Source organism: Lagenorhynchus albirostris, chromosome 4 (assembly GCF_949774975.1).
Source record: "Lagenorhynchus albirostris chromosome 4, mLagAlb1.1, whole genome shotgun sequence".
Classification (NCBI taxonomy): Eukaryota; Metazoa; Chordata; class Mammalia; order Artiodactyla; family Delphinidae; genus Lagenorhynchus; species Lagenorhynchus albirostris.
In genome coordinates, this window is record NC_083098.1 from 35673274 (window position 1) to 35687443 (window position 14170).

The 14170-nt window shown below is 41.8% G+C and overlaps 2 protein-coding genes across 2 annotated transcripts in view; one reads left to right on the forward strand and one right to left on the reverse strand.

Annotated features, from left to right (window-relative positions):
* Positions 1–1083: 1083 nt before the first annotated feature.
* On the forward strand, positions 1084–1998 carry LOC132519238 (tetratricopeptide repeat protein 19, mitochondrial-like). The gene has a single exon (XM_060147161.1). The coding sequence runs from the start codon at positions 1099–1101 to the stop codon at positions 1861–1863; it is 765 nt and encodes a 254-aa protein (XP_060003144.1). The 5' UTR covers positions 1084–1098; the 3' UTR covers positions 1864–1998.
* Positions 1999–9571: 7573 nt separating this feature from the next.
* CPE (carboxypeptidase E) overlaps positions 9572–14170 on the reverse strand; it is a 109411-nt gene continuing 104812 nt past the window's right edge. Inside the window, exons 8-9 of the mRNA XM_060147825.1 lie at positions 11970–12088; positions 9572–10369 (exon numbers count right to left, since the gene is read on the reverse strand). Coding sequence (XP_060003808.1) covers positions 10271–10369; positions 11970–12088 — 218 coding nt within the window. The 3' untranslated portion in view covers positions 9572–10270. The remainder of the gene's footprint in view (positions 10370–11969; positions 12089–14170) is intronic.

The following is a 14170-nucleotide window of genomic DNA, read 5'->3' on the forward strand; positions in this document are numbered from 1 at the left end:
TATTGTAATCAATTAGTGATTTCTTAGAAATTCATTATTCACTAGTCAGTTTTTTTAAGTCCATGAATAGGTTTTCAGCCAGATCAATATTAAGACACAGAGCCAGTTACAGTTTAATTCTGAAAAATCATATAGGAAAGAAATATGAGAAAAAGACTGTATTTCTTCCAGTTTTATAGCAATTGCAGTAGGTACATTTCAAGTGTTTATATAGTAAAAAGGGCAGGTTTATTTGTGTCTTTTTTTTTTTTTTTTTTTTGCGGTACGCGGGCCTCTCACTGTTGTGGTCTCTCCCACTGCGGAGCACAGCCTCCGGACGTGCAGGCTTAGCGGCCATGGCTCACGGGCCTCGCCGCTCCGCGGCATGTGGGATCTTCCCGGACCGGAGCACGAACCCGTGTCCCCTGCATCAGCAGGCAGACTCTCAACCACTGCGCCACCAGGGAAGCCCTGTGTCTATTATTTCATCAGTGTTTTCTTCCCCGTAAGTTTTCTAAATGTGTCAGATGGATTGCTTGTTGTTGATCAGGCTCTGATTGTATTTGTGGGTCGATGTTGGGACACCTTTGTTCAAGGGGAGGCTGCTCACCTGACATCATGCACCTTCCTCTCTCACATCATCATCCTTCCAACAGATACCTGAGGACAGACACCCATGCCCAGTAACCCCGTGTCCCACCATCTTCCACCACTGTACTCGCCACATGGATGTTTAGCTGATGACATTTCAGAAACACCAAGTTTTCACAGTGGAGATTGGACACTAACCTCACAAATCTTGAAGTATAAATTCATTATGGTTTTATTGCTCTTTTTCATTGTATCATTCTGGCCTTAATATTAAATCGTTGCTGATTAAACACAGAAATGAGTAGAAAAAATACGAATAATTATTTTAGATCATTTTAAGTTATTCAAATACTGCTATAGTTGACACTAAAAATATTACTAAAGAAGACCCTTTTGTTACCGGCTGCGGCGGGGCGGCAGGGCCGGGGCCAGCAGGAGGCCCGGCGCCCACGGTGTATGTGCTACCGTGCCGAGGGGCGCCGCGTGGCCGGGGTCCGGGCCTGCTGCCACTGCTGGCAGTTGTGCATCATGAAAGATGACCCAGCAGAGGCAGAGCTAATTTTGCGTGATGCTCTTCATCTTGCCTGTAAGAGTGATAACAAGAAGGCCATCACTTACACTTACGATTGGGTGGGAAAACTTTTTAAGCCAACAATGAGTTACCTGCTTGGAAGGGCCATGGAACAGGAAGACAATGCAATAATAGAAATCTCTCTAAAGCTGGCCACTATTTATGCTGCTCAGAATAGACAGGAATTGGCTCTTGTTGGTTATGAATTCTGCATTTCAACTCTAGAGGAAAAAATTGAAAGAGAAAAGGAATTATCAGAAGACACTTTGTCAGTGGAAGAGAAAGCCAACACCCATCTCCCCTTGGGCACGTGCCTAGACACCCATGCCCGCTACCTTCTGTTCTCCAAGCAGCCATCACAGGCACAAAGGATGAATGAAAAAGCTTTGCAGATTTCTGAAGAAATACTAGGAGAAAGACACCCACAGACCATCGTGCTGCTGAGTGACCTGGCCACCACCCTGGATGCACAGGGCCGCTCCGATGAGGCCTGTGTTCACGTGCAGAGGGCATCAGACCTGGCAAGACAGGTGGGGCACCCTGAGCTCCACGTGCTGCTCAGGAATCTAACTGCGATCCTGATGCACAGAGAACATGCACAAGCAGAAGAGATCTACCAGGAAGCACTGAAGCGAGCAAAGCTGAAAAGAGATGAGGTTTCTCTGCAGCACATCAGGGAAGAACTGGCTGAGATGTCAAGAAAAAGGAGACCTTTGTCGTAACCTTATCAAGCTCTAGACCTCTTTTTGTTGTAGGGAATTTATAGTAACACCTCTTTCTCTAGTCCCAGTGGCACCCTGATCAATGGCTTAAATTCCTTATCCTTGATACTCAAGTCCCCTCAACTTAGCCTTGCTGGAGGATAAGCTGTATACACAGCCATGTTTGTTTTGCAAAGAAAACTTTCACCCCCACCTGATTTTGCTTCTAGGGATGGGTGTCAGTTAATGCTTTTCATTGTAGCAGATGGTTGGTTAGGTGCTGTCCATGCTGGTCCGAGAATAACTCTAGATTAAGAGGGGCCAGTTTCCCTCTGGGGTGGGGTCTGGCATTTCAGCCAGCCAGGCGTCTCTCCCACAAGAGTTCTGTCCACCAATTTGCTGCCTTCTCTTATCAATACCTGGCAGAAGAGAGCTACCGGTCTCATGGCAAAGGGGGATGACGGTGAATTATTTTCTCTTATAGTCTACCTCCTGAAGCCCAGTGTGGGATTTAATGCATAAAAAAGTAGTATCTTGGCTTGCCACCAGCATCCAGCATGAAGTTTTTTTTTTTTTAGAATTTTATTTTTATTTTTTATTGAAATATAGTTGATTTTATTTATTTTTTTTAACATCTTTATTGGGGTATAATTGCTTTACAATGGTGTGTTAGTTTCTGCTTTATAACAAAGTGAATCAGTTATACATATACATATGTTCCCATATCTCTTCCCTCTTTTTTTTTTTAACATCTTTATTGGGGTATAATTGCTTTACAATGGTGTGTTAGTTTCTGCTTTATAACAAAGTGAATCAGTCATACATAAACATATGTTCCCATATGTCTTCCCTCTTGTGTCTCCCTCCCTCCCACCCTCCCTAATCCACCCCTCCAGGCGGTCACAAAGCACCGAGCCAATATCCCTGTGCCACAGCATGAAGTTTTAAAGTGGGAATTAGGCACTTGAAAGCATAGTGCCCATTTGATTATAAATAAAAGTGAACTGTATGTTTTTGTATGTATCTGGTTATATACAACTGTGAAAAAAGGAGGGCAAGGAATGATGACGCCCTGCATCCCTGCACTCTGAGCATTCACTCCTCTGCACCTGGTCACGGTGTCTCCAAACCCTCTGACTCCGAGTGGGGCCCTGTAGGTGTAGTGTTGAAAGCTTCCCAGTCATTCTGATGTGTCTCTCTGGTGCTGTAGAAGAACCAGTGCCCTGGACCCTAGCTCTGGCTTTTGGAGTTTGGGTCTCAGTATCCTCGCGTGTAGTGAGAGTCTCTCTTAGCCCTGGAAGAAGGCATCTGGTGGATGACCTTACCTGGATAGGCCGCTGTGTTGAGAGCCGTATCACACTGCCTCAGAGTGTGTAAAGTACACAACACAGGGTACTTTAAAAACACTTTAAACATTGCATCTGTTTCACAGGTACTTTAAAACATCGATGATGTTTTCACCCCAGCAGTTCTGCGGTTCTTCTAGGTACCACGAAGGAACCCTGCTGCTGCTGGTATGCCGGTGGGGGTGGGGTGGGCAGGATAAACTTATAGTTGGGTTCCTGTGTACATACTGGGAGAACCCTTTCATAATAAACTAGACACTCTACAATAAAATAAAACAAAAGGAAGAAGACCCTTTTGCATGAGGCCCCCATCTTTTTCCCTTTTCTGCCCACTGGTACCACCGTCAGACTCAAGTCAACTTCAGCTGCCTGGACTGATGCTGATCTAACAGAGGGATATTTAAACAGCTCCAAGAGTCTTATCTCCATCTTGATATTACACCATTGCAGTTCTGATAACTAGGTTTTCACCTCATTTCCAAGCACTGGTCCCACCTGTGGGTCTTTTACCCGGGTTTCTTCCATGGTCCCAGTTTTTCAGTACCAAATCTCATAACCTACCTTGCAATAACAGCAGTAGTAATAAAAATAATATCTTTGAGTAATAATAACACATCGTTGAATAATAATAGCAATAATTACATTCTTGAGCACTTGCTACATGCCAGGCAGTTTTCAAAATGCATTACACACATTAATTCATTTAATATGTGCATCGGAGGTGCCCCGATTTCGCCAGCTTTCCTCCTAGAATTGTAAACCGACTGGGAACTTTGTCCACGAGCAGAAGCCTCTCTCTGCATGGAGAGCAGCCTTAACACTAAGGGTCTTGATCCCTTCATCCCATTATTGAAGTGTTGTCTACATCAATTTCTACTGGATTTTAGGGCCCTTAGCATTTCATTTTATACCCTCCCATCCACTTCTGCTGTAGCTTGTCCTGACTACAACCTCAAGACAGACAACTTCTGCAACCAGAGCCTGCAGTTGGTCAGCTGCCCAGGAATCCCTGCCTCCTCAGAGGAAGGGGGCAATAGGGGGCAGTAGTGGTGCCAAGCTCTCCTTTCCTCACCGGCCCTGCTTTGCTGTCAGTTACTGACATGTCCTAGTAAATCCTGAAATGCACCTCTCTACGGCATTCATGTCAGGGCCAAACATCACCATGTCCACAGGGTACTTGATGGAATGAACTGATTCATACTAATTCCATGTAGCAAGAAACTATAAAACAGGACCTTATTGTATTTATTTGCAAAATGTTTTAAAATTACCTTTAAAGGGTTTCTTTCAGAGTAGGTAATAAATACTCCCCAGAAACCCTAAGCATAGCAATCAGCATATGTGAAGTAATCAAAAGAGTAAAACAATATGTTTAATCAAGAAGAATACAACTCTTTCTGGGTCATGCTAGAGAAATGAGGTAACAGGACAGGCTCAGGGTCAAGCAATTAGGAGTTTTAATGTTGGTCTGCCATTTACCAGCTGCATGAGGTAAGGAATTTAAGTTCTGCATCTGTTTCTTCATCTGTTAAATAGAAATGCTGCGACACTTCTTTCAGTGCTGCAGTGGGGTTTCAAAATATGGCATTTCAAAGTGCCTGGCACAGAGTGTGGCACAAATACATGCTCAGTAGTGGTTAGGATGCTAGTGATGTAATGATGATGACCATGGCCATGGCCATGGACCATGGAGATATGCTATTTGGCTCTCTGGGAGAGACCATAGGATGAGCATTTGGTAACTGATGAATGAAACATCAAAAGAGAAGAATGGAAAAAGGAAAAGGAAGGGAAAGGGGAAAAAGAGCTAAGATAGTTTAAAAACTAGAAGAGGCAGAAAAAAGTAGAGCAATACAAAACCAGCCTTGTGGCCCCTGGCATCATAAACATTTCCTAGAAGCTTCATAAGTTGATTTTTCTTTTCTCAGCCATTGCAGAATATTTCAATATCTGCCTGGGTTGCACTGAGGACCCTTAACCCAACTAAGTTTTGCTCTGTTTTTAAAAACACTGATTCTCAGGGAATTTGCAATGATTTAAATTAATCACATGAAACTAAAGGTATGTACTACACTATGCTACAAACTCAAGTTATAACTGAGTTGGCTGTCTAGTAGAAATAAAGAATCAGAACATTCATAAGTACCTAGAATGATATTTACCTAAGAACAGCAAAAGCAGGAAGTAGTGCAGACATAAAGTGAGACCTGAAAGTCAGCATTATTCTGTCAGACTTTCCTGAGGCAGACACCCCAAATGCCATCCAATCCCGCCACAGAAGACAATCCTCATGAGAATTTTGAAAAGACAAGTTGAGTCGTATGTTGGAACAAATGATGGGTTTTTACTCTCCCACAACACCAAATTGTTGAAAGATTTCAGAGGGTGTATAAATAAAATATGAATATCGAAGTTCATAGTTCCCCTTCCACAAGTTTATCTTTGTTTATGTGAAGAATTGAAAATCAAAATGTGAGTTGACATTAGCTATTCCTTCCATAGTAATGTCTGATTTTGTCAATGAGGGAAAAAAAGTTCAAATATGTTCATTATCTCATTAAAATCAACTGCCCAGTCTTCTCCCTTTCTGATTTTTGTTACCTAAAAAAATCTGGTCTTGTTGTTCACAGTCCGATCTGCTTAACGCTCAGCTCTCATATCCCCCATGTTCTTGTCTGCTCTAACCTGTAGTTTCAAACCAAATCAAAACCCTTAGTTCAGAGTTTACATTTATGCCAAATTTATGTGAGGCAACAATGCAACATAACCTCCAAAAAAGGTAAGTATCATCCTAGAGATAAGAGAAGTACAATATTCAGAATGCAAGAGGTGCTGGTCCCATTTCACTTTTGGAAAAAAAAAAAAAAAAGCACTACACCTAACATATTATTTATATCTCTTAAAGGTTTTAGGGATTCTTCCATTCCTGAGTTCAGAACCAGCCAAAAAATAAGACACAGGAGACCAACAGGTTAAACTGTCAGCTTTATTACTGATAAATTGATTGGAGAAAGAGATCTGTGGACAAAAGAGCCTATTACTACTGTACCCTACAAGCCCTTCCTGCATCCCAGCACGGCCCACACACACAAAGCCTCCCTCAGTGACTGGGGGAAGAGTCTGGAGCTGCCTCTGCCTGGGGCAGGGAAGGGAGGGTAAGGGAAGATTACTGTCCTTTTATATTAATAGATTTGTTCCACCCAATTAGCTCACCAGTCATCACCTAACAAGTGAGTGGCTGGCTTCTCTGTAGGAAAGAGTGAGTGAGGGATGGACTAGAGGCCAAGAGTCTCATTCCAGTAGGGGTCCTTCAACATAGAAACGTTAACCAAATGAAAGGAGAGTCCTTCTCAACAACACTCAATTCTAGACTCATCAGATAAAATCTGAGCATGTTGACACCATGACCAGGATAGTTCGGACCTTTGAAACCCTGTATCATAATCACAAATTGCTGTAAGGGTAGAACTATGTGAAATTAACACCTTCCTTCCAACTGCTAAATGAGTGGTGGATTTGTCTGCATGGCCCTGTGGCAGAGGCCAAAATTCTACTTGTCCCCCAGTATTTCCTGCATCCTGTTCAGTTAGGCAAGGCCATGTGTCTAGTCCTGCCCAGTGAATTGTGAGCAGGGCTGACGTGTCACCTGCAGCCTAAGGCAAGTCTGTTCTTGGTTCTTGGGTCTCTCTTACCCACTGCTGCAGTGACCTGGGGCCTCTGTCAACCTAAGTCTTGAGTGAATGAGAGAGACGTTCAAGAAGGCAAGGCCATGGCCACGGGGAATAATGAGGAAGGAAGTGCTTCCCAGAGCGTAGAATCAATTCTGAATCCAGGTACATTCTTCATCCCCTGAAGAGGAGGCCTATAAAATATCTGTTCAGCAAGATTTCAGAATTGCTGCAGATCAGTGAATGCTGGGCACCTCTTACTCCTTATCATTCTGAATGGAGTGTTGACTCTGTTCTGTCACTGTATGTTGGGTGTGAGGGATGCAAAGAACCTCTCTTTTTAGTTTACAAGTTTCTGGAGCAAGAGTGACCATATGCAGACCTCATACAGAGGCTATCATGGGACTCCTCAAAAATCCCAACCTGAAGCTCAAAGCCTTGATTTGCTGTGACTTTAAGCTGCCTCCCCTGTGGAGGAGCTAGGTGAAATCTATATTTGGAAAAAGAAGAGCAAAGGTATGTTGGTGGCCAGAAGGAAAGACTAAGGTGGTGACAGTGTTGCTCACCAAATGCTCTGGTTCAACGAGGCTAAGCGCCGAGGTCTTGTCAATAAGCTGTGGACGGAAGTGACTCCAGGTATCTGTCCCTGTATCTAAGACAAGAGACTAAGGAAACTTTATGTTGAGACAGCAGAGCCACAGCAGAGCCTGAAACATTCCTGGTGCGTCACTACACGCTGCAGGACAACTTTCCTGGAAAGTTACAGGGACCTATAGGCATTTCATTAAAATTACTAAGTTAAACCACTAAGATTTAGGGTTTTGCTTCTTACTGCAGCATAGCCTAGCTTATCCTGTCTGAGATGAAACACAGGGAGCAGAATTCTTAAGTTCCTCAGAGATCAGTCCGGATCCTATTTTCCTTCTAACTCTATGGGCTCTTCCTAGAGGATCTTATACATTCTCATGACTTTAAATACCATCTATAGGTAGGTAAGCCTACTCCCAAGTTGCCCCTGGCAGCTCTGAATTGTACTTGCCATCCTGGCAAAATTAGTTGTGCCCCTTTCATTCTCAAATATGCCCTGGTTCGGATAATTAAATAATATAGCACCTTATTTATATGTCAACTACTGTCAAATCTCTATTTCCAATCCCAGGCCTCTTTTAGAGCTTCACACATAGACTATGCAGCCATACAAGCAACACCTCCATTTGTATATATCACAAGCATAGGCATCTCAAGCTTAACATTTCCTATACTGAAATTTTTTCTTCTCACCTTTGCAATCTGCTGCTTCTCCAATATGCCACATGCCATGTACCCATTTGGTCAAGTTAGAAACATGATGTCATCTGTGACACCTGCCTCCTCATCGCCCACATCCAATGTCTCACCAAGGCCTGTCAATTCCACCTCTGAAATACATCACAAACCACGCACATCTTCTCATCTCTACTGCCACAACCTGATCCAAGTCGCCACTATTCTGGGCCCTGCAATAGCTTCCTGACTAGTCTCTACTCTTGCTTCTACTCTGGACACAGTGGCAAGAATGACCTTTAAAACTTAAATTAGATCATGTCCTTTCCTAGCTTCAGACCATTCAGTGATTCTAAAAACAGAATCCTCAATTCTGGTCCATAAGGTCCTGCATGATTTTGTACCTGTCAACTTTCCTGGCCTTTACTTCCCACCTCCCACATCTCTGCTCCAGTCATTCTGTCCTTTTTCTAGTCCTCCAGCAAGCCATGTTCTTTCCTACCCTAATGCATCTTCACCTACTCTTCCTTCTATCTGGCAGAGGCTGTTACATGCTCACCAAAGATCATATTCTCTTCACCTACCTAGGTGTGCTGCTAGACTATATTTCCCAGACTCCTTTGCAGTCAATATAGCTAGAGGATACAATTCTAGACAATATGATGTGATCATAAGTCACGTATACCTCTTCCAGGCCTGGCCCATACAGACATCCCCTACATGCTCCTCCGTGCTCTTTCCCCTTTCCCATTGGCTGCAATGGAGATGACCACCAGGCAACTCTCGCAGCCACATGTAGAAGATGGAAGATCATCTGTCAGAAAGAGACTCAGAATGACTGCGTGGAGAAAAGCTATCTCATCTTTCTGTCTTCTGCCCAGTACAGGTACCTGAGTAAGAAATACACTTCTATTGTGTTTAAGCCAGTATATATTTGGGAGTCTATTATTACAATGGTTAGCACTATTTAATCAAAAACCTGTACCTGGAGCATTGCTCAACCATACCACCACCACTATGCACACACACACGCACCCCTACACTCAGTAACTCTGCATTACTCACACCTACTCATAGCCTAGGTCTGGGCTTACACGCATTGGGAGGCCATCCCTGAATCCCCTCATCCACTCTAAATTAAGTTGTGCTGACATTCTCTTTCTCCACACACTAGTCCTTCCTGTCACTTTACTCATCACAATGCTTAATTACATATTCATTTGTGTGTATATTTATTTAAAGTCTATGTCCACAGCTGGTCCATAAGATCCATGGAATCAGAACCTTTTGTCCACCAAAATAATATACACAGAGCTTGCACTGTGCTTGGCATATAACAGTCACTTAATAAATTTAAAAATATACAGGATGAACCAATGAGAGGCCACTCTCAAGGGAATACATATGTTTTTTATCACAAGACCACAACTCTAGACCAAAAATCATAGAGAATTAAAATATATATCATAGGGATTTTTTAATATTTAATCATTCAGAATGCAATTCTGGGACAATCGACAACCAAGAGAAACCCTACACTGTGAAGCAGTGTTAGCCAGCTGAATAATATAACAGTATTGCCCCGATATGTACAACCAAGAAGTCAATTTCCATTCCTTTCATAAAACCTCTTGCTAAACATTTACATTTTCTTCCCATCGAGAATGCATTAACGAGATCATGCTTATATAGCTAGTCAGCACAAGAGACAATGACAATTTACACAGGTCTGGTTTAAGTCTTGCAGTAGAGTGCTCACAACTCAAGCTATAGCTGTTGACCTTTCTGATGGCATTCATTATGTGACATTGTCACCAATTACATTAAAAGGACTCACTAACTTTTAAAATCTAGAATTACTCAAAAAGTTCTGTATTGCAAATAATACATGGACTATTGCATCTACACCTAAAATGGCAAAATCACTTAAATCTCTTCTATGGTCCTCTGTGTCTTATATGTAGGAAAATGAACATTATAGACCAAGTTCTTATATTTTTACTTGAGTCTATTTTAAGTAATGCCTATTAATATTTAAATGATTAAAAAATAAATCAATGTTAAATATTAACTGCACAAAATCTAAAAGAAAATGGCCATATTACATCATACTACATTATATAGATTAAAAGCAGTTAATTAGAAGGCTTTTTAAAAATTTAAAGTTTCTGACATCATCTTCCACCATTCCATTAATTCTTCCTTCTCTTCTTCTTTCCTTTCAGAAAATGACTCCAGTTCAAAATCAACCTAAAGGAGAAAATAAGGGTATATTGTTATCAAACTGATTACGTACTTTTAAAAACTGAGAAAAGAACAGCAGGTTTAGAGTTTATTAAAATAAGCTCAATCCAGCCACCTGAATTAAAGTATATCCTAAAAAACCTCTCATGATAAGCAACAAGACACTTTTAGGGAAAAAAATATCAAAAGCCATTATGTTTCAAATGTGCTTTGATCTAATAGCTTTCTAGAATTATTGGAAAGCAGATTATTTAGAGGCAGATTGTTTAAAGGCAGTTTTTCCCCCATAAAAAGTTGTAACTTATAATTAGTTTTCTGCCTTTGACTATTCAGTGAGCTTCTCCTGCCAGCCCTGAATTTTCTCCTAAAAGCTGGGGAAATACGGAAGAATGCAGTTCAGTGTCCTGGTGTTCCAAACCACAAGGTTCTGCTTTCTAGAACCTTGATTCTGCTAAAAAAACTGATGGAAATACACACATCTCCAAACCACCACGAAGGCCAGTAGTCCAGGAACTCAACTCTCCTATGAACTGGGCATCCTCATCAGGTCTATGGAGAATTCATACACTTCTGCACAAAGGACTGTTCAAAATACGCAGCTCCAAACCCCAGTCCTCCCCGGGCCCAGGAGATAGCCATGCCCCATTACACATGGATCTAAGAGTTCTTTGATCTGGCCACTTGAGCCTGTGGTTATTTAAGAAAGTGACTACTCAATACCTCCTTGAACTCACACGGGCTAGAAAGGCTAAGGGTCAAAATAGTTGAACCTTTTCAACCTGGCTCTGGAGCTACTTTTGCCCAGGTTTTATTTGCCCAAATTTACCTCCTGATTTTAATACATATCCAGCCTAATATATACATACACACAATCGAAACCAAAGCAACAGTTAAAAACTCAGGATATTTAGTTTGCAAAACCAAGCATTTATACTCCAAACTTTGGGGACATAAACAAAAACACAATAAATTCTTTTCAAGCTTTTTAATTGGAAACTCTGTAGGCCATTCCATAGTAAACGTAATACAAGGACAATAGTAAAATCCTTCTCTAAAGGAGTTTTGGTCTTATCACCACCACCTTCCTAGTAAAATAAATGGTATTTACTTAAATAGGTATCATTCTTGATAGTTCTTAGCATAGAGGGCCTTGCTCATAGTGTGTGCTTAATAAATGTTTAGTTAATGCCTAAATTTACCTTGCAGGCCTAATTTATTTTTCCAAATACTTATTGAGTAAGGTATTATACTAGGTGCTAGGGATAAAAAGATAAATTGAACAGAATATTATTGAGATTGAAATCAAGGTCAGCAAATAAAAGCTTTATTTTTTTAAGGTTTTATTTGATTTTCTGGTGGATCTCTTCAAAAACTGAGAAATGGTAATAGAGCTTCACACTGAGTGGTGTTAAATCAATCACTGAGCCCTTGGGCAAGTCACTTAACTTTGCTAGGCCTCAGTTTTCTCATCTTTTAACAGATGGATAACAGGATAATAATGGCTTCTATCTCACAGAATTATTATGAGAGCTAAATATAATCACTTAAACATGCCTGACCCATGGTAAGTGCTTAATACATTTTAGCTATTATCACGATCACTTACCCTGACAGCGGGGCTATAAGGAACTGCCACTTTCTTTGTTATTGCCAGATAGCCTGGTGCCGAGGCTGTAACTTTATAGTTTCCAGGAACAAGCAATCTCCAGTAATCACCATCCTTTGCTGCAGGGCAACAAAATTTCAAGTCACAGGCACATATATGAAATGCATAGTTATGCCATCTAAGTTCAATTTTGATTCCCTGTTTTAAAAGTAGATGTTTACTGAATTTAATGAAATTCCATTGAAAAGAGCATGACACTCTCTAGAGGGCATCGTTACTTACAGCAATTTTACAGACATTAATGTTAAGTTATCTAATAAATCTTCTAATATGATGAATCATCATAATCATGTCAGGAGTAACACAGGTTAACAGCTATATCAAGTCCCCAAGCAGTGGGATCCCACCATCTGGCACCATGTTTTGATTCTTGCCGAGCATCTGGCTGTGAAGACCGGGAGGTCTGAGTCTAGGTCAGTCTCAGAAAGTGTGGCTGAAGGCACCTCGTCAGAAACCCTCAGGGACTTGTTAGAAATTCAAATTTCTAAAGACTCAGAATAGTTGGTCTGGCTGCCTTCTAGGAACTGCATTTACAATCAGCCCTCCAGAGGACTTCTGTTCCCATTCCTCCCCTCACACCCCCCCGTCTTCTCCGTGAGCAGCTTAGGTTCCTGGGCACCCCAGTCAACGATACACATATCCTTCAACCTATGTGCTGTTCCCCACCTGCTTATAGGCCTGGCAAACCACCAGCGCTGAGTAACACCCACCTCCTCTACTGTCTGCCTGCCCCTGTGGCTGTGAGGGGCTGGGGAAAACACATACCCAAGCTGGGCTGTCTCCTGTCCACAAACACCAGCCTTCCACAGGCCCTGGTCCTGCCCTGTCTTCCTCCCAAGCCCTTTCACTCTCCCATTTCCTAGATTAGTGTGCATCAATCACCTGGGAAACAGTAAAGTACAAATTCTAATTCACTAGCTCTGGGATGAGACCTGAGCTTCTGCATTTCTGACCAGCTCCAGGTGATGCTGAATTCAGCTGCTGGTAGGGGTCATACTCTGAATACCAAGGACCTAGTGGACAGTCTCCCTTTTCCTAACACCTGTAAAGCATCCTCTTCATCCTCACTCTCTGTTGATGCTTCACATTGTATTTCATTGTGAATATGGAAACCATCAGAAAAAAATAAACCCCCATCACCATCTTTTCCATTCTACCTCTGGACTCTACATCTCCTTTCAGCTAGTGCCTCATTTATCTTCTTTGCTTTACAGCAAAATCTCTGGAAAGACTTGTCTACTCTTCATTTCAAATGTGTCTCCTCCTCTCTCCTTAGACCCTCCCCAATCGGGCTCTGCTGGTCCATTGAAATAGACTCATCAAGACTCTCCACTCTGCCTTATCCACAAGATTCTCCACTCTGCCTCATTCCTGACACTTTTCACACTCTCTCCCTCCTGAAACATTCCAGCCTTCCTGAACAAGGCACTGTGTTTTCTCTCCACCTTAGACCCCGTTGTTCATCCCTCCCTACTACCTCACCCTGCCCTAGAAAAGCTGCAGTGTCCCAGAGCCCACTCCTCAGATTTCATTCCTTTCTACCTATAATTATTCCCAACGTCCAGATTTTTCTAAATTTTTCACAGCTGGAATGCAGAGAAAATAATGTTTGTATGTTATGCTAGAGTTAACAGAAGCAGTTACTTGTGGCCACAGGGGACATGGCCTGGGTCCTTCAGGAGCCCCTCCCTGGGGGCGAAGGGAGCAATAACTTGGCACAGGTTCTGGCATATTGGTCTGGAAGCTGGGCTGGCACTTCATGGGGTGTTGATAAGTATTGTTTAATGAATAAATAAATGGAGTTTTAGAGAACAAATATTCAGAATTTTAAAAATACACGTTATAAATGTGGAGGTTAAGAAATAGGTAATGGTATAGGATGTTTGGGCACTAAAGGTTAATTAATGCTAAGGTCTACAAACATGTAGAGTTTATAGCTAAAAAGATATTGTTGTTGTTGAAAAGATCCCAACAAATGAGAGTTACACTAAAACGAGCTGGATAGATATTTATTAACAGGAGTAGGTAGGTTTGCCAGGAAAATACATCATTTTCCCCAAAGTAGGAAAATGGAAATGAGGCTTTAAACTTAGAAATAACTAACATCAACCTCAATCCTGTAACATCCTGTTCAGCCTTGA